The sequence below is a fragment of the Trichechus manatus genome, unplaced genomic scaffold (assembly GCF_000243295.1).
Source record: "Trichechus manatus latirostris isolate Lorelei unplaced genomic scaffold, TriManLat1.0 scaffold00113, whole genome shotgun sequence".
NCBI lineage: Eukaryota > Metazoa > Chordata > Mammalia > Sirenia > Trichechidae > Trichechus > Trichechus manatus.
In genome coordinates, this window is record NW_004444049.1 from 1,944,228 (window position 1) to 1,964,391 (window position 20,164).

Here is a 20,164-nt window from a genome sequence, read left to right on the forward strand (position 1 = left end):
CGGCCGAGCCCCGCCTCCGCGCCTTCGGAAGCCCAGTCTTACGGGGCCGAATTCCAGCGGCCTCGCCCGTGGGCACCGGCGCCCGCGGGGGCCCGGGACGAGAGGCCAGGCCGAGGCCGGGCTCGGGGGCTGTTGGTGCGGGGCGCGGCCGCCGCGCGTCCAGGACGCTAGGCTACGGGGGCCCCTGGGCTCGGCCTGCGTCGGGGGCCCTTTACACCCCACCCCTCCCAGAAATGGGAGTCCGCGGGGACGCGCAGGCCTAGGGGAGGCCGGGAGGGGCGGTGCGGGCCGATGGACCCCTGCTGCCTCCAGGAATGACCCGCGCCCGCACCGTAGGCCTGCTAGAACTCTCGCCGGTGGAGCGGGGCGTCGTGAGCATCTTTGGCGTCTCCAGCCGGTTCTTCGTGGCCATGAACAGCAAGGGCAAGCTCTACGGCTCGGTGAGTACCGCAGGGGCCGGCCGGGCACCCGGGTGGGGCGGCGTGCAGCGTGGGCCGGATCCAGACGCCCGGGACCGACCTGAGCCTGGATGGTGGATCAGAGGCGGGGTCACGGGATGCCTTGGCGAGCAGCGCCCCACTTCTACCCGCGAACTGCCCAGAAACGTGGTTGGACAGTCACCGTGGGGAGCGGGGAAGTGGGCAGCCCAGATCAAGAGGAACAGCTTGGAAGCAGGAACGCTGAGGTTCCCGGCACCCCTGGGTGGCCGTCTCCTGTCCCGGCACACACCGTTGGGAGCCCTTCTCTGGGGGCCATGGGGATCCTAGCAAACAGGGCTGAAGTCCTTACGATGCGCGGAGGCCAGCTGAAATTCTCTGGCCACCAGGAGTTGGCAGGTGGCAGAAGCACCAGCTGCCGTGGGCTGGCCTGGCTATGCCTCTCCTCACTCTGTGGGGGTCCTGACAGCCCAGCTCCCCAGGGTCACCTCTCAGCCTAGATGGAAAGGAGTCCCTGGCCGCTGGCCCCCAGGGTCAACCCTCACGCTCTTCCCCTTTTCTTCAGCCCTTCTTCACCGAGGAGTGCATGTTCAAAGAAATCCTCCTCCCCAATAACTACAACGCCTACGAGTCCTACAAGTCCCCCGGCATGTTCATCGCCCTGAGTAAGAACGGGAAGACCAAGAAGGGGAACCGGGTGTCACCCACCATGAAGGTCACCCACTTCCTCCCCAGGCTGTGACCATCCGGAGCCCCCGAGAGGGAGGCATGCAGGACAATGTTGGTGCACTTTCTTTGGATGGAGAGTTTAATGCAAGAGTAGGTGTAACATATTTAATTATTTAAATGTGTATATATTGCCACCAAATTATTTATGGTTCTGTGGGTGTGTTTCATATTTTCTCTGGGGAAAAAAAAAAAAAGACGAAAAAAGAAATCTACTTAATCTGGTGCAACTGTGGAGAACCTGACCGTTGGATTTATTGAACTTGTCAAAAAGTTGTCACAAATGTGCTGCTATTCTGTGTTTTTAAAGCAATGAACTTGGATTCTGTGATCAGCCCTGCTTGCACCTGCTGGCCCCCTTGAGTATGGAGGTGAGCGTGCCTGAGTATGGAGAGGCCTTTCTGGGGCTTGGGAAGCCCTCTGAGGAAGCTTCCAGTCTTGTCTTTCTCTTCTAGCATCTTCCAGCGTCCCACTCCCTGCACTCTGTTGCTATTAATTGGGACATATCGGTTTACTTCAGGGACAGAGAGTGCACAGTCAAAGTCCTCCTGCCGCTCTGTTTTTAGACCTGCCAAGGCTGACCTTTAAACCCGTGTAGTCAATCTTCCTCCATCCACCAGGCGGGAGAGCCGCTTGCAGAACTGCATAAACTCTTGTCTTCCTTTTTTGGGATCACCCACAGCCATGCTGGAGGCGGAGGGGAGGAGGCAAACACAGTTCCCAATTCCACTGAAAGGAATGGAGAGCGCCCCCCTGGCAGGCTAGGAGGTGGACAGAATGGGGCAAGATGGCTCTGTTTGCAGCCACAACCACAACCCCAGGGATGAAATCTCATCTGTGAGAGCAGATACTTCTGATGATGTAAAAGCAAACCAAACCTGTTGCCATTGAGTCGATTCCGACTCACAGCAGCCCTGTAGGACAGAGTAGAGCTGCCCCATCAGGTTTCCCAGGAGCAGCTGGTGGATTCGAACTGCTGACCTTTTTGGTTAGCAGCCGAGCTCTTAACCACGGTGCCACCAGGGCTCCAATAATGTAATGGCACCTATGAAAAAACCACCAGGCTCCCCTGGGCTGAGGACACATCAGACCAGAATGAGCTGTTCATTGTAGATGAAACGTCCCTGTCTGTCATTGTACAAAACACTCCTTGCGGTGTTTGCACCGAGGATGCTGCTGCTTCTCTCTGGGCGTTCCCTGATTAAGTGGATTTAACGTCTACCTCACAAGCCCTTAAACCAGTCATCTTACAAAATCCGTGGAGAGTTCAGACTGGGTCCAGGGTTTGCCATCCCAAGTAGCTTTTTTTTCCATATGTAGCCAAAAAGGGTTGCAGATAGCTTCGTTCGGTGCATCCCATTTGAACCTTGTCACGTTTGAGCTATCTTTACCCCGTGATTTACTTTTAGTAAGGATAATCATGGTGAAAATATTTGCAGACAGCTGTTACGGTGCCCTATATGGTCACCAAGTAACCTTATATTTTTCTTTATATATTTTACAAATGGAACCCTCCTGTCGTTGAAGCAAAGATGGAAGAGGCAGGGTCGATAATGTCTAAAAAAAGTTCCGAGGTGATGGCAAACGTTTAATTTTAATGAATGACTGTTTAGAGTTGATACAAAATGATCTTCGCCTGCTACCAGGAATGCTCCGAATGCTTCCCCAAGACTTCCGTGCGCGCGGAGGACGTTTCTGAGCTGTCTTCCCAAATTAACTTTATGGGGGTCTACTGACGACTGGAAGGTCTGACTGGAGTTTTTGTCTTTCACATTCCTTTTTAAAACTCTTTGTTTGAATGCAAATCATCTACTTACAATACTATTCTTAACCGAGGCCTGGGAGAGAGAAGCGTCTCGCAAAACCACTCAGGCAAGAACCACACTTCTTAAAACGTCTAGTCCTACGATAATAGCAATGCTGGTTTTTGTTTTTTTAATTTTAAGTTTTAATTTTAAACCATGCCTGAAACTCCAGGTGGGTTGAGGAAAAGTGATGCCTGAACATCTTCATGCCGTTTGGGGAGGAATTTACGGACCTTCTGCATTTAATGTGTTCACTCCGTAACCATGATCGTGTTAAACACAGTAAATTATTATGTCTTGTTTCAGAGCCCAATCAAATCGTCAGGAATTAAGATGTCTTAAGTACAGAATTCTGGCATCCTTGATCATATCGAAATGTGCGTGTGCGTGTGTGTGTGTATGTGTGTGTATTTCTTCCGAGTATCATGTGTGATGCATTTGGAACATAATTGTACCTTTGAGATAGTGTAAAGTTTTGATATTGCTGTGATGGGGGTTGAGGTTTCTGTATTTACCGCTGCGGTCAGAATCTGTAGTTTTATACAGGTGCCGATGGATATTGGGATGTATGTGCTATGCACATTTAAATGCAGAGTAAATGATAAACAATTATGTATTTAAAAAAAAACGGGACTTGATGTAAATGATGTAAATAATTGGGAAAGGTATTAAAAAAATATTAAAACATGCCTTGAAGTGTCAAAATACGATTTCCATTCCCCCCACCCCCCGTCTTCCAGTGGCCTTTCTATTTGAGGCCTTGAACCTCACATTGCTGGGGGTGGGGCGGGGGCAGGGGAGATGGATTCTAGCCAGCTGTGTCCACACAAATGCAGCCTTGAAAACAGGAGCCGGGGGGATGTCAGTGTCACGAAGTTTCGCGGTGACTCTGAATCTAATGGTTTATTCTCGTTCCCCCAGTGGGGCCAGTTCACGCCCTGCCCACACTGTCACCAGCCAGGCTTTGCCTGGTGGTCTGCAAGGCAATTTGCAGTTTCATGGGGGCTGGTGGTGGAGCCCGCGCCGAGGGTCTGGTCCTCTGAAGACAAACTCAGTGTTTTCCAAACGCAGCAGAGACCACCAGTGGCTCTGGAAATCAATGTAATGGGCCCCGACTAGCCTTTTCTAAGCAGGGAATGGAATAATAGATGGTATAAAATGTAGAAAGAGAATACCAGAGTGTATTGATCATAGAGGTGTGGCTGGGTAATGCCGTCAGTTAAACACGCTCGGCTGATAACCGGAAGGTTGGACTTTCAGGTCCACCCAGAGGTGCCTTAAAAGAAAGACCTGGAGATGTAGCTTTAAAAAGTCAGCCATTGAAAACCCTGTGGAGCACGGTTCTACTCGGACACGAGGTGCCCCTGTGAGTCAAGGCTGACCATGTAATCGCAACTGGTTGGTCGGTATCAACCATGTAGTGGTACATATTGTTCTGTGAAAATGTAGTCTTTAATTACAGTATAATTATGCATAGTGCACATAAAAGGAACCCTAGTGATGCAATGGTTAAGCATTCAGCTGCTAACCAAAAGGTTAGAGGTTCGAACCCACCCAGCAGCTCCCAAGGAGAAAAGATTTGATGATCTGCTCCTGAAAAGATAACAACAGCCTAGGAAACCCTGTTACAATACACACATACCGTCAATACATATATACAAACATACTATGTCTTTGGTAGGTGCCGACGAGGCGGTTCTGACTCACAGTGACCCCGTGCACAACAGAACCAAACACTGCCCGGTCCTGCGCCATCCTCACAACCGTTGCTATGTTTGAGCCCATTGTTGCAGCCACTGTGTCAATCCATCTCATAGAGGGTCTTCCTCTTTTTTGCTGACCCTCTACTCTCCCAAGCATGATGTCCTTCAGGGACTGGTCCCTCCTGACAACATGTCCAAAGTATGTGAGACATAGTCTAAGAAGCATTCTGGTTGTACTTCCAAGACAGATTTGTTCGTTGTTCCTGCAGTCCATGGTATATTCAATATTCTTTGCCAACACCACAATTCAAAGGCATCAATTCTTCCATCTTCTTTATTCATTGTCCAGCTTTCACATGCATATGAGGTGATTGAAAACACCATGGCTTGGGTCAGAGTCTTCATCAAGGTGAAGATTTTTGCTTTTCAATACTTTAAAGAGGTCTTTTGCAGCAGATTTGCCTAAGCAGTACGTCTTTTGATTTCTCGACTGCAGCTTCCATGGGTGTTGATTGTGGATCCAAGTAAAATGAAATCCTTGACACTTCAGTCTTTTCTCCGTTTATCATGATGTTGCTTATTGGTCCAGTTGTGAGGATTTTTGTTTTATACATGTTTAGGTGTAATCCTGAAGGCTGTGATCTTTGATCTTCATCAGTAAGTGCTTCAAGTCCTTTTCACTTTCAGCAAGCAATATTGTGTCATCTGCATAATGCAGGTTGTTAATGAGTCTTCCTCCAATCCTGATGCCCTGTTCTTCTTCGTATAGTCCAGCTTCTCGGATATGTACATATATAAATGTATGTATGTGTGTATTTATGTACTTACCCAAAACCAAATCCACTGCCCTCGAGTTGATTCCAACTTATAGTGACCCTATAAGACAGAGTAGAACTGCCCCATAGGGTTTCCAAGGCTGTAAATCTCTGTGGAAGCAGACTGCCACATCTTTCTCCCATGGAGCAGCTGGTGGGTTCGAACTGCCGAACTTTTGGTTAACAGCCGACTGCTTTAACCACTGTGCCACCAAGGCTCCTACTTATGTACTTAGTAGTGACTGTTTTTTTATGTATTTATGTATATTTTATTAGATAAAAGATAGGTAGACAGACAGACAGATACATTGTCTTTACTAATAAGTACATAATCACTGTGGATTGTGTTAAACCCACTGCCCTTGGGTCGATTCTGACTCATAGCAACCTTATAGGACAGAGTAGAACTGCCCCATAGGGTTTCCAAGGCTGTAAATCTCTATGGAAGCAGACTGCCACATCTTTCTCCCATGGAGCGGCTGGTGGGTTTGAACCACCAACCTTTCGGTTAACAGCTGAGCACTTAATGACTGTGCCACCAGGACTCCTTTGTGGATTTCATTAAAATATATTAAATGCTAACCTGACAGGCCTAGAATCTAGGGTTCCTCCCCTTAGAATATATATCCAATCATTTTACAAAGTGACCCCAAAAATCCATCCAGGTTGGAGGATCCTAAATTGTACCTACCTTGCCTGCCGGGACATCATGTTCTTCTTCCCTTACCTCTTGATCTAGCTGTGACTTAAGAGGTACATGGTGGTGGTTGATATTTGGGGTGAGGGTGGGGAGTAGAACCTGACTCATGCCCAGCCTTTCCCTTTCCCTTCTGCTGGCCCTGGGGCCTCCGAGGGGCTGATGGATTGTCTGCGCCTCGGTCTCGTGGTTTTAGCTTTCCAGGTGGGCTTTGGCACTCCGTGCTCAAACCAGGAATGCCTCGTCCAGCTTCTGGGGTGAAAATCTGCCCATCATTTAGCTGAATTTAGCTTCAGCCGGGCTTTGCAGCCTCTAGCATAACCAGTCACCAACTCCTGGCAACCCCACTTGTGTCAGAACTGTGCTCCATAGGGTTTTCAATGGCTGATTTTTCGGAAGTAGATTGCGCCACCCAGAGCATCAAAGATGGACCCAAAGAGGTGTTTGTTCATTCATTCACTGGTGTGACACATTCATTGAGTGCCTGCTGTGTGCCTGCAAACACGAGTGGAGACAAAGATCCCTGCCTGCCGGGAGCCCTCCTTGCAATGTGTGAGTCGGACTGTAAGCACGGAACATAAACTACCCAGCAAGGGTGACAGCACTCACATACAGCACAAGAGCAGGGTGGGGAGGCAAGGAGGCCAAGCTGGGTCTCCCCAAGAAGGTGACATTTGAGCAAAGACATGAAGCATGCAAGGGAGCCGTGTGGGGCACCTGGGGAGTAGTTCCAGGCAGGAGCAGCATGTGCAAAGGCCCTGGGCCAGATGGGGCTAGGGCTGTTTGAGGGGCAGCAGAAGGCCAGTGTGGCTGGAGTCACAGGACGGGGTGAGGTCAGAGAGGCCAGATCATGGGGGGCCTTGGACGCCACCAACTTTGGCTTTTTCTCTGAGTGAGATGGAGCCATCTGGAGTCTCTGGGGTTTGAGCCAAGGAAGGACATGACCAGCTAGGATGAGAATAGACTGTTAGGGAGCAAAGGTGGCAGCCAAGGAGTCCTGCCAGGAAATTGCGGGGATTCTGGCTGGAGCTGATGCTGGGACGGGGCGGGTGGAGGTGGTGAGAAGTCAGATTAATCAAAGAGGACGTGGGCTTGCTGGAGTTTCTCCAAACCAGCCGACCACGGAGGCAGGGAATCCATTCCTCTGTTCTGTTTTCTGGCCAGCCCCACCGCTCCTGGCCGTGTGACCTTGGATGAGCTTCTGTCTCCAGTCCCCAGTAGCCGCAGGGATTCACGACATGACGTATGCAAAGTGCTTGGCTCGGCCAACAATACATACTGCCCATTCTCATGCTCATTCTCCTAAGAGACTTAATTATCGTCTTAATGCCCCAATCCTCTCTTATCTTCCTGCTAATGGCACAATTGGTTTTCTGATCTGTGCTAGGAGTTGCTGACATGCAGAGAAAAGGCCCTTCCCCAGGGTGTGGCCAGGTCTTTCTGGGAGAGTCTGGGTCCCTTAGAACCAGCGCCCTGCCAGTTGCCTTGTTTCAGAAGAGAACCGTTAGGGGCACCCTAGGATTTTCCATTCCCATCAAACGCAGACCATCCTGGCTGGCCCTTGTTTGGTCTAAAAGGTGACTGCTCTGTTGTTAGGTGCTGTTCAGTCAGTTCCGACTCATACCGACCCCGTGTACAACAGAATGAAACACTGCCCGGTCCTGCGCCATCCTCACAATCGTTGTTATGCTTGAGCCCATTGTTGCAGCCACTGTGTTAATCCATCTTATTGAGGGTCTTCCTCTTTTTCACTGACCCTCTAGTTTACCAAGCATGATGTCCTTCTCCAGGGGTAGATCCCTCCCGACAACATGTCCAAAGTATGTAAGACGCAGTCTCTCCATCCTTGCTTCTAAGGAGCATTCTGGCTGTACTTCTTCCAAGACAGATTTGTTCGTGCCTCTGGCAGTCCGTGGTGTATTCAATATTCTTCAACAACATCACAATTCAAAGGCATCAATTCTTCTTTAGTCTTCCTTATTCATTGTCCAGCTTTCACATGCATACGAGGCAATTGAAAACACCATGGCTTGGGTTAGGCGCACCTTAGTCTTCAAGGTGACATCTTTGCTTTTCAACACTTTAAAGAGGTCTTTTGCTGCAGATTTGCCCAATGCAATGCATCGTTTGATTTCTTGACTGCTGCTTCCGTGGGTGTTGATTGTGGATCCAAGTAAAATGAAATCCTTGACAACTTCATTCATATTGCTGTTGTTAGGTGCCATCGAGTAGGTTCCAACTCAAAGGACTCATGAGCTTAGGGTATTTCTTCAACACTAGCATTTTATCAAGGAGCCCTGGTGGTGCAGTGGTTAAAGTGCTCAGCTGCTAACTGCAAGGTTGGTGGTTTGGTCCATGGGAGAAAGATGTGGCAGTCTGCTTTCGTAAAGATTAAAACCAAACCAAACTAGTTGCTGTCAAATCGATTCCAACTCATAGCAACCCTATGGGACAGAGTAGAACTGCCCCATTGGGTTTCCAAACCTTTTGGTTTGGAGCCGTAGCTCTTAACCACTGCACCACCAGGGTTCCCCATAAAGATTACAGCCTTGGAAACCCTATGAGACAATTCTACTCTGTCCTATAGGGTCGCTATGAGTCAGAATCAACGTGACAGCAATGGGTTTGGTTTTTGGTTTTATATACAAGGAATAGCTTTGCCAAAAGGAAACTTACAGGGTCTCAATATAACTAGTATATGTTACTGTGTGCTGTTGAGTTAATTGCGACTCACAGTGACCCTATAGGACAGAGTAGAATGGCCCGATAGGGTTTCCTAGGTTGTAATTTTACAGAACAGCCCTGGTGGCGCAGTTGATTAAGCATTTAGCTGCTAACAGAAAGGTTGGCAGTTAGAACCCACCAGCAGCTCGGTGGGAGAAAGATGTGGCAGTCTGCTTCCTTAAAGATTACAGCCTAGGAAACCCTATGGAGCAGTTCTACTCTGTCCTACAGGGTTGCGACTAGTTGGAATTGAGTCGATGGCAACGGGGATGTGTTTCTTTCAGCATTTTGTCATTGCTTTTGATTTATCATTCACATCTCATATGCTTGTTTAAAAAAAGGGGGTGAGTGGGGAGGAGTGTTCACTCTGGGCACCGTCTCATGATGGGGAACTGGGAGACAACCAAACGCAGGTCCTGCCCACCTGGCCTGGCTCTGGGAAGGGATCCAAGCCTGAGCTGGGAGAGCCAGGGTGTGCCTGTAATGCACCAAGCCCTGCACAGGAGACCCAGAGAGGCTTAGGTACCCCAGAACTAGGAAGCCCTTTGTGATGTTAATCTGATGTTGGGCCGTGGCGCCCTATGTTTGGCCAAACACTAGTCTAGAGTCTGTGGTGGAATAGTCTTGTGTGAGTAAATCGCCGGCCTCCAGTAAAGCAGATCACCTTTCATCATGTGGGTGGGCCTTGTCCAATCAGTTGAAGGCCTTAAGAGAGTTTTCCTGGGGGTGTGTTCTGCCTCCAGACTATTAATAGACACACTACCAAACTCCTCCACTCTTCCCTTCTCCTGACCTATGAATCTGGGGACACAAGACTGCAGGAATCTCCAGCCTGACCCACAGAGTTTCGACTTGCCAAGCCCACCAGACTCACATGGGCCCATTCCTTAAAATACACCTCTCTCTCTCTCTCCAGGTAGACCCCAACTTACGAAGAACTGCACTTAAGGTAGTCAGTTTTTTTTTTTTTTTTACATATTACCATTAGTAATATGTACTACATACAATGTTTCAACACATAATTTGCTGATGTTACCATTCTCAGATATTCTCTTTGCACATGTTCAATTTATGATCTACTGTTCAGAACATTGTCCTGTTTCAAAATGGAAACAAAACAAAATTAAAAAAAGAGGTATCTGACTTTCATCAACCAACTTACAATGGAGTCTTTGGAACGGAAACCGCATCACGCACACACACACACGCTCACACATACACATGCACGCACATACAAAAAAAACCCACTGCCATCAAGTAGAATCCAACTCACAGTGACCCTATAGGACAGAGTAGAACTGCCCCATGGGGTTTCCAAGACTGTAATCTTTATGGGAACTGACTGCCACATCTTTCTCCCATGGAGCTACTGGTGGGTTCGAACTGCCCACCTTCTGGTTAGCAGCCAAGAGCTTAACCACGGTGCCACCAGGGCGCCTCCATACACACAGACATATACATATATATATACACACACGGAGCCCTGGTGGCACAGTGGTTAAGAGCTGGGCTGCTAACCAGAAGGTGGGCAGTTCAAATCCACCAGGCGCTCCTTGGAAACCTGATGGAGCAGTTCTGCTCTGTCCTATGGGGTCGCTATGAGTTGGAATTGACTCGATGGCAAGGGGTTGTTGTTTTGTTTCTTATGTATATACATATATATGAGTTTTGATGGTGACGTGGTTAAGCGCTCAACAGCTAACCGAAAAGTCAGTGGTTGGAACCTATCCAGGGACTCCGAGGGAGAAAAGACCAGGCGATCCGCCCCCATGATTACAGCTTTAAAAACCTGCCAGGCAGTTCTACTCTGTCCTATGGGGTCGCTATGAGTCGGAATTGACTCGATGGCACACAACAGCAAGTATATGTATTTAGACAATTGCTGTGGGGTCAGCTCCGACTTATGGCGGCCCCATGCGCATCCGAGTAGAACTGTGCTAGAGAGGGTTTTCAATGGCTGAATTTTCAGAAGCAGATCACCAGGCCTTTCTTCCAAGGTGCTGCTGCGTGGACTCAAACCTCCAAGTTCTCGGTTAGCAGCCAAGCACGTTAACCATTTGTACCACCCAGGGACTCTCTCTTTATGTGTATAATATTACATATACATTATAAACAATTGTCACCGCTTCTGTTTCTCTAGGGAACCCTAAGACACCCTTTACTGGACAATCGTCCCATTACTTGTCCGACCACTCACCCCCAGCACAACCTCTCCCTGAGCCTCAGACCTGCTCTACTTGGAGGCACTAAGGTGCCTCAGCCTCCACATAGCCAAGTACGACCACCCTGTCCTTCTGTCCAGGGGCACGAGCCACAACCCTGCTGCCCCTCCCTGTCCCTGCGGCCCCTCCCTGTCCCTGTGGCCCCTCCCTGTCCCTGCGGCCCTTACGTGGCCTGGCTTGTTTCATTCCTTGGCTCTGAAACCTGGCCTTGTCTCTCCGTCTGCCCAGCAGGGCCTTTGCACAGGCCACCTCCCCTTGGGCCTAGGTGACTGCAGTACCCCTCTCCCCGGTGGCCTTGCATGTCCACCTTGCCCCCAACAGCCTGTTCTCCAGGAGCTTTTCAACACGCAAATTCCATCCTGCCTCCTCCTGCTGGAAATCTCTCCATTAGGTGCCGGTGCCCTTAGAATGGAGACCACACAGCCCTCAGCATGGCCTAAAAGGCTGCTCCGGTTACTAAAAAAAACCCAAAAAAAACACTTACTCTCAAGCCGATTCCAGCTCATGGAGACCCCCATGTGTGTCAGAGTAGAACTGTGCCTTATAGATATTTCAGTGGCTGATTTTTCAGAAGTAGATTGCCAGGCCTGTCTTCCCAGTTGCCTCTGGGTAGACTCAAACCTTCAACCTTTCCATTAACCTCTTGTACCACCCAATGTCGACCTTCAGCAATACCTCCATCCGCTCCCCTCCCTCCTGCCCCTGGTCACCACTAAGAAACTTTGGTCTCCAGACATCAGCCTATTGACATGGGGGCCCTGGAGCAAGGGGTTAATTGAGGAGGAACTCTCAGGACAAATGTGCCAGCAAATGTGGGAAGCAGGAAGGGGCCAGGAAAGGAGCTAATCAAAGAGGTGACTGTGCCTGCCTGAAGTCTGATCCTGCTGACCTTCCGGGAGCCTGGGGGGTGAATGGCCCCTGAAGCTGCTCGACCTAAGTAGGGGGCTGAGCTTCGGGACCCCCCTTATCCATAGCCACTGGCTGCAAACTGCCTCCAGGGGAGAGAGAAGCCCCTTTCAGGTGAGGCAGCTGCGAGATGCACACACTCTCCTAGGGGAGGGGCTGGGGGGACACCACCAGAATCCACCATGCCCGCCAGTTCTTCTCCTAACCGTGTTGTTGTTAGCGGCTGTCAAGTCGGCTCTGACTCATGGAGACCCCAAGTACAGCAGAGCAAAAGGTTGCCGGGTCCTGCGCCATCTTCATGATCGTTGGTGTGCGCGAGTCCGTTGTTGCGGCCACTGTGTATTTTGAGTGCCTTCCAACCTAGGGGGCTCATCTTCCAGCTCTGTATCCGACAATATTGTGTTGTGATCCCTAGGGTTTTCACTGGCTGATTTTGGGAGGCAGATCACCAGGCCTTTCTTCCGAGTCTGTCTTAGTCTGGAAGTTCTGCTGAAATCTGTCCACCATGGGCGACCCTGCTGTCCACCACAGTACGACAAACTGACTAACCCTTACAGAATTATTAATTGATTAATCAGTCATGCAACTGCTTGTCCAGTGCTGCTTCCCCCACCCCACCCGCCCTCCCTGCCCCAGGACAACATGCTCCGAGGGCTGGATTGGGTCCAGTTTGGCTCACCATTCTATCCCGGCACCTAGCACCACACGGGGTTCCTATCAGGTGCTCGTGTGGATGGCAGTCAGGAGCCTTTGGTGACCTCATTATACGTGTAATTCAATGTGCATCTTCTCCACCAAGAGTCCAGTCCACACGTGACCCTGCTGAAGAGTCCTCCTAGAGCAGGCTCCCGCTGGTGAGCGCCACAGGGTGCTGGTGATGGAGCTGGAGAATGTCACCTCCTTAGAATGTGCCCAGAACAAGCTTCCCACTCAGTGACTTGCCCCATGGCCCTTATTTTTAAAAATATCAGCTAGTTCACCATTTCCAAGTCCCTTTGTACCCTGCCTCTTGCTTCTGAAAGTGAGCTGGACAGATGAATAAATAAACAAAACGTGGTCTATACACACAATGGAATATTATCCACCCATAAACAGTCATGAAGTCCTGATACCTGCTACAACATGGGTGAATCTTGAAAACATTATGCTCAGTAAAAGGAGCCAGACACAAAAAGACACATATGGTGTGATTTTACATGAAATATCTAAGATAGGCAGCTGTATACAGACAGAAAGTACATTACAGTTTCCCAGGGGCTGGAGAGAGGCTGGAATTGGGAGTTACTGCTTACGAGGTGCCACAAATGGTTGAGCACTGGGCTACTAACCAAAGGGTTGACACTTGGAACCCACCCAGAGGTGCTGCGGAAGAAACGGTCCTGGCGATCTGCTTCCGAAAGATCACTGCCTTGAAAACCCTATAGAGCAGTTCTACGCTGCACACAGGTCCACAAAAGTTGGAATCGACTCGATGGCAGCTAATAACAAGAGCTTAAGGGGCGTAGGGCTTATATTAAGAATTACGAAAAATTTGGGAAATACGCGGCGGTGATGTTTGTGCAACATTGCCAACGTAACTGATGCCACTGAATCGGGCACGGAAAAACGGTTAAAATGGCAAAAAAGTTTTTTTGTTGTTGTTGGAAATATACACAGGAAAACACACCAACAGTTCTAAATGAACAGTTCAGTGACACTGAACCATACTCACCGTCCTTTTCCAAATTATTCCTTCTTCTTCAACATAAACTCATGACCCCCTAAAGCTCCTATCTAACCTTTCGAGTTGCTGTTGTCAATTTGATCCCATATAGATAGTTCTTTAAAAGAGCACAGTGCTCAAGGCAGACATTCTTTACTAATTAAGTTAAACTACTGTTTGGTTTAGAGAAGACTTTAGAGGATATTTTTGGTTGCTTAAGGTTTAAAGATTATATTGTTGTTGTCGTTAGGTGCCATGGAGTTTGGTTCCAACTCATAGCAACCCTCTGCACAACAGAACAAAACACTGCCCAGTCCTGCACCATCCTCACAATCGTTGTTATGTTTGAGCCCATTGTTGCAGCCACTGTGTCAATCCATCTCATTGAAGGTCTTCCTCTTTTTTGCTGACCCTCCACTTTACCAAGCATGATGTCCTTCTCCAGGGGCTGATCCCTTCTGAGAACATGTCCAAAGTACAAGAGACGAAGTTTCGCCATCCTTGCTTCTAAGAAGCATTCTAGCTATACTTCTTCCAAGAAAGATTTGTTCGTTCTTCTGGCAGTCCATGGTATATTCAATATTCTTCCCCAACACCACAATTCAGAGGTATCAATTCTTCTTCGGCCTTCCAGATTCATTGTCCAGCTTTTGGATGCATATGAGGCAATTGAAAATACCATGGCTTGGGTCAGGTGTACCTTAGTCCTCAAAGTGACATCGTTGCTTTTCAACACTTTAAACAGGTCTTCTGCAACAGATTTGCCCAATGCAATGTGTCTTTTGATTTCTTGACTACTGCTTCCATGGGTGTTGATTGTGGATCCAAGTAAAATGAAATCCTTGACAACTTGAATCTTTTCTGTTTATCATGATGCTGCTTATTGGTCCAGTTGTGAGGATTTTTGTTTTCTTTATGTTGAGGTGTAATCCATACTTAAGGCTGTGGTCTTTGATCTTTATCAGTAAGTGCTTCAAGTCCTATTCACTTTCAGCGAGCAAGGTGGTGTCATCTGCATAGGTTGTTAATGAGTCTTCCTCCAATCCTGATATCCCCATTCTTCTTCATACAGTCCAGCTTCTCAGATTATTTGCTCAGCATACAGATTGAATAAGTATGGTGAAACGATACAACCCTGACACACCTTTCCTGACTTTAAACCACGAAGTATCCCTTTGTTCTGTTCAGAAGACTGCTTCTTGGTCTATGTACATGTTCCTCATGAGCACAATTAAGTGTTCTGGAAGTCTCATTCTTTGCAATGTTATCCATAATTTGTTATTATCCACACAGTTGAATGCCTTTGAATAGTCAATAAAACACAGGTAAACAACTTGTGATATTCTCTGCTTTCAGCCAAGATCCACCTGACATCAGCAATGCTATCCCTCGTTCCACATCCTCTTCTGAATCCAGCTTGAATTTCTGGCAGTTCCCTGTCGATGTACTGCTGTAACTCCTTTTGAATGATCTTCAGCAAAGTTTTACTTGCATGTTATATTAATGATATTGTTGGATAATTTCTGCATTGTGTTGGATCACCTTTCTTTGGAATGGGCACAAATGTGGATCTCTTCCAGTCGGTTGGCCAGGAAGTTTTCTCCCTAATTTCTTGACACCTGTTTGTTGAAACATCTCGATTGGTATCTCAATTCCTAGAGCCTTGTTTTTCAACATTCCCTTCAGTGCAGCTTGAACTTCTTCAGCACCATTGGTTCTTGATCATATGCTACCTCCTGAAATGGTTGAACGTTGACAGTTCTTTTTGGTACAGTGACTCTGTGCAATCCCTTCCACTTTCTTTTGATGCTTCCTGGGTCGTTCAATATTTTCCCCCTAGAATCCTTCAATATTGCGACTCGAGGCTCACATTTTTTCTTCAGTTCTTTCAGCTTGAGAAATGCTGAGCGTGTTCTTCCCTTTTGGTTTTCTAACTCCAGGTCTTTGCACATGTCATTATAATACTTTACTTTGTCTTCTCCAGCCTCCCTTGGAAATCTTCTGTTCAGCTCTTTTACTTCATCATTTCTTCCTTTGGTTTTAGCTGCTCTACTTTCAAGAGCAAGTTTCAGAGTCTCTTTTGGCATCCATGTTTATCTTTTCTTTCTTTCCTGTCTTTTGAATGACCTTTTGCTTTCTTCAGGTATGATGTTCTTGATGTCATTCTACAACTTGTTTGCTTTTAGTGTTCAGTCATTAGTGTTCAGTGCTTCACATCTATTCTTGAGACAGTTGTTTCTAATACATACAAAATGATCTGGAAGAAAACACACCAACATCCTAATTGTGGTCACCCTGAGTGACCTTGAGTGGGAATCTGTGGTTAGCAGTGACTTCTGTTTCATCTCTATCAGCCTGACTTTTTTTTTCCTTTTTAAACTTTTTATTTTAAAATAATTTTAGATTTACAGAAAAGTTGCGCAAATAGCACAGTGAATTTCTGTACACCCTTCACCCAGCTTCCCCTAGCCTCTTACACGACTATAAACCACGTATCAGAATCAGGAAATTAAAATAATAGACACTTGCTAATAGAAAACATTCAAAGAAGGGAACATTAGCACAAAACAAATGCCAAATAGCGATGACTTAAAAACTGAAATGCCACAAATATTTAATATTTAGAAGTTGTTGTTGTTAGGTGCCATTGAGTCTGTTCTGACTCATCGTGATCCTATGTACAACAGAACGAAACACTGCCTGGTCCTGCGCCATCCTTACAGTTGTTGTTATGCTTGAGCCCATTGTTGCAGCCACTGTGTCAATCCATCTCGTTGAGGGTCTTCCTCTTTTTCATTGACCCTCCACTTTACCAAACATGATGTCCTTCTCCAGGGACTGGTCCCTCCTGATAACATGTCCAAAGTATGTGAGACGAAGTCTTGCCATCCTCCCTTCTAAGGAGCATTCTGGTTGTACTTCTTCCAAGACAGATTTGTTCATTCTTAAAATAAAATTTTGAAACGCCATCAGTCTGTCTTTTACAACAAGAATATACTCACACTCACTTGTGAGGTCCTGGCACCTCTCTCCTGGGGAGGTGGTGGGAAGTCAATGAATGGCACAGGGAATGAGCTGAGCTAGCGTGGAGCCTGGTGCTGTGTGGGCGTTCTGTAGGTAATTGCTGTTGTTGATGTAATGGAATGCCCCAACTCATGGTGACCCCAAACACAATGAAACGAAATGCTGCCCAGTCCTGCACCATCCCCATGACCCATTGAGGATCTGACTGCTCTGATCCATAGGGTTTTCATTTGCTGATTTTCAGAAGTGGATCACCAGACCTTTCTTCCTGGTCCATCTTAGTCTGGAAGCTCCATTGAAACCTGTTCAGCATCATAGCAATAATGCAAGCCTCCACTGACAGATGGGTGGTGGCTGCACGTGAGGTGCATTGATGGGGAATCAAACCTGGATCTCCCACATGGAAGGTGAGAGTCCTACCACTGAACCAACCACCACTGCCTTCTGTAGGTTGTTGTTGTCAGGTGCTGTCGAGTTGGTTCTGATTCACAGCGACCCTATAGGACAGAGTAGAACTGCCCTATACGGTTTCCAAGGAGCAGCTGGTGGATTTGAACTGCCGACCTTTTGGTTAGCAGCCAAGCTCTTAACCACTACGCCACCAGGTAGCAGAGGTTATTATTACTGCCAACCAGCTGGACTGAATGCAATTTATAAAAGCACCATCTGGGAGCAAACCACCTGGGGCTGTCTTAGTTACCTAGTGCTGCTATAACAGAAATACCACAAAGGGGTGGCTTTAACAAACAGAGATTTATTTTCTCACAGTTTAGGAGGCTAGAAGTCCTAATTCAGAGTGCCAATTCTAGGGGAAGGCTTTCTTTCTCTGTCGGCTCTGGGGAAGGTCCTTGTCTCTTCAGCTTCTGCTTCCTGGTTTCTTGGAGATATCCATGGGTTTTGACATCTGTCTTACCCCATCTCTCTCTCTGCTCACGTGTTTAAGCTTTTTGTATATCTCAAAAGAGATTGACTCAAGACATACCCTACACTAATCCTGCCTCATTAACATAACAAAGACAACCCATTTCCAAATGGGATTAGGACCACAGGCATAGAGGTTAGGATTTACAACACGTATTTTGGGGGGACATAATTCAATCCATAACAGGGGGTCTGGGGAGGACACAGAGATGGAGAACACCCTGTGCCCACAGGAAGCTCCTGTGCACCAGCATGGCCAGTGACGGGGTCAGGGAAGCATGCTCACCTGAGACCAGTGGGGCTATAGCTCCAGGAACTGGAACTTCTTTCCATGACTCACTTCCTCCTGGTACCATTCCTTGGTGCCTCTGTACCCAAACTTGTCACTTCCTTGCCTAGATGTTTAGCCTGTGCCCCGTCCTCCCTAACGCGTTGCTTCCTGAAGAGATTGAGATTGTCCCTGCTGGGTACCATCACTTGGGTGGTCCTTCTGAACCCCGAGCCCCACTGCCACACCTGTACTTCTGCACTGGCCTGGGCAGCTGCCACCTCTGGACATCCTGCATGGGCCCTGAAACGCCGCCTGCCGAGTTGTCAGCCCCTGGACACTCCAGTCAGGGGTAGCCTCTCTACTGGCATCAAGGAGGCGGTGAACCTGGTGGGGAAAGCCTAGGTCTGGGAGGCAGGCAGGCAGCACTGCTGGCGCTGTCCCCTGCTTGCTGGGAGTGTGGAGCACAGGGATGAACCCTGCTGAGTCCTGTTCCTTCAAACACAAGATGGAAATAACAACAATAACAATGCTCAAGGGGTTGGTAGGAGGGTTAAGTAGCTGAAGCGGTGCTTCCTAAACCACAGACATTCAGGAGCCACTGGGCTGCCACTGCACAACTCCAGGGGGTGCTGTTTCATCTTGTGCTCTGGGTCCCACCCTCTATGTCTACATACCATCTGTGGAGTCCCTGGGTGGTGCAGTTAACGCACTCAGCTGCTAACCTAAAGGTTGGAGGTTTGAGTCCACCCAGAGGTGCCTCAGAAGAAAGGCCTGGCGATCTACTGAAAAATCAGCCAGTGAAAACCCTATGGGGCACGGTTCTACTCTGACACACATAGGGTCGTCAGGAGCCAGGGTTGACTTTATGGTAACTAATTACATACCATTTGTACTTTTTTTCTCTTTTTATTGTACTTTAGATGAAGGTTTACAGAGCAAATTAGTTTCTCATTAAACAATTAATACACATATTGTTTTGTGACATTGGTTGCCAACCCCATGACATGTCAACACTCTCCCCTTCTCGACCTTAGGTTCCCCATTACCAGCTTTCCTGTCCCCTCCTGCCTTCTCATCCTTGCCCCTGGGCTGGTGTGCCCGTTTAGTCTCGTTTTGTTTTATGGGCCTGTCTAATCTTTGACTGAAGGGCGAATCTCAGGAGTGACTTCATTACTGAGTTAAAAGTGTACCCAGGGGCCATACTCTTGGGGTTCCTCCAGTCTCTGTCAGGTCAGTGAGTCTGGTCTTTTGTGTGTGTGTGTGAGCCAGAATTTTGTTCTACATTCTTCTCCAGCTCTGTCCGGGACCCTCTACTGTGATCCCTGTCAGAGCAGTCAGTGGTGGTCGCCGGGCAACATCTAGTTGTGCTGGACTCAGTCTGGTGGAGGCCATGGTAGTTGTGGTCCATTAGTCCTTTGGACTAATCTTTCCTTTGTGTCTTTGCTTTTCTTCATCCTCCCTTGCTCCAGATGGGGTGAGATCAATGGAGTATCTTAGATGGTCGACCATCTGTACTTTTATTTTCTTAATATTTCTGTTTTAATTAATTCCTTTATTACTTAAATAAATTTGTCTGGACACTTCACAGCACTGACTTAAATGGAGCAACATTTTCACTATCCATGTTATTGTCGTTGTTCGGTGCTGTCAAGTTGATTCTGACTCATACCGACCTCATGTGACAGAGTAGAACTGCCCCATAGGGTTTCCTAGGCTGTAATCTTTACAGGAGCAGATCACAGGCTCCTTTCTCCCCAGGAACCCCCGGGTGAGTTCAAAACACCAAGCTTTAGGTTGGTAGCTGAACACACGACAGGTTCGCCACCAGGGCTCCTCATCGCTTGCTGTCATGGATTGAATTCTGTCCCCCCAAAATATGCATCAACTTGGCTAGGCTATGATTCCCAGTATTGTGTGGTTGTCCTACATTTTGTGACATGATGTAATTATCCTCCATTTTGTGATGTGTTGTGAATCCTAACCTGTGTATGTTTTTTTAGACTGTCTCATACTCTATTATTTATACATTCCAATTAAAATGTATCCAAGTACACATCAAGTTACTTTTCTTTTTCCCCATACAAAAATTTATATATACATTGTTATATGACCCTACTTGCTCTCCCCATACTGTGACAGCACACTCCTCCTTTCCACCCCTGATTCCCCATGTCCATTCAACCAGCTCCTAACCCTCTCTGCCTTCCCATC

General features: G+C 47.8%; 1 protein-coding gene across 1 annotated transcript; it reads left to right on the forward strand.

The window, feature by feature from the left end:
* Nucleotides 1-314: 314 nt before the first annotated feature.
* Nucleotides 315-1,179, forward strand: FGF4 (fibroblast growth factor 4). The gene is made up of 2 exons (XM_004383882.1): nucleotides 315-440; nucleotides 1,003-1,179. The coding sequence occupies exons 1-2, from the start codon at nucleotides 315-317 to the stop codon at nucleotides 1,177-1,179; spliced, it is 303 nt and encodes a 100-aa protein (XP_004383939.1).
* Nucleotides 1,180-20,164: the final 18,985 nt, after the last annotated feature.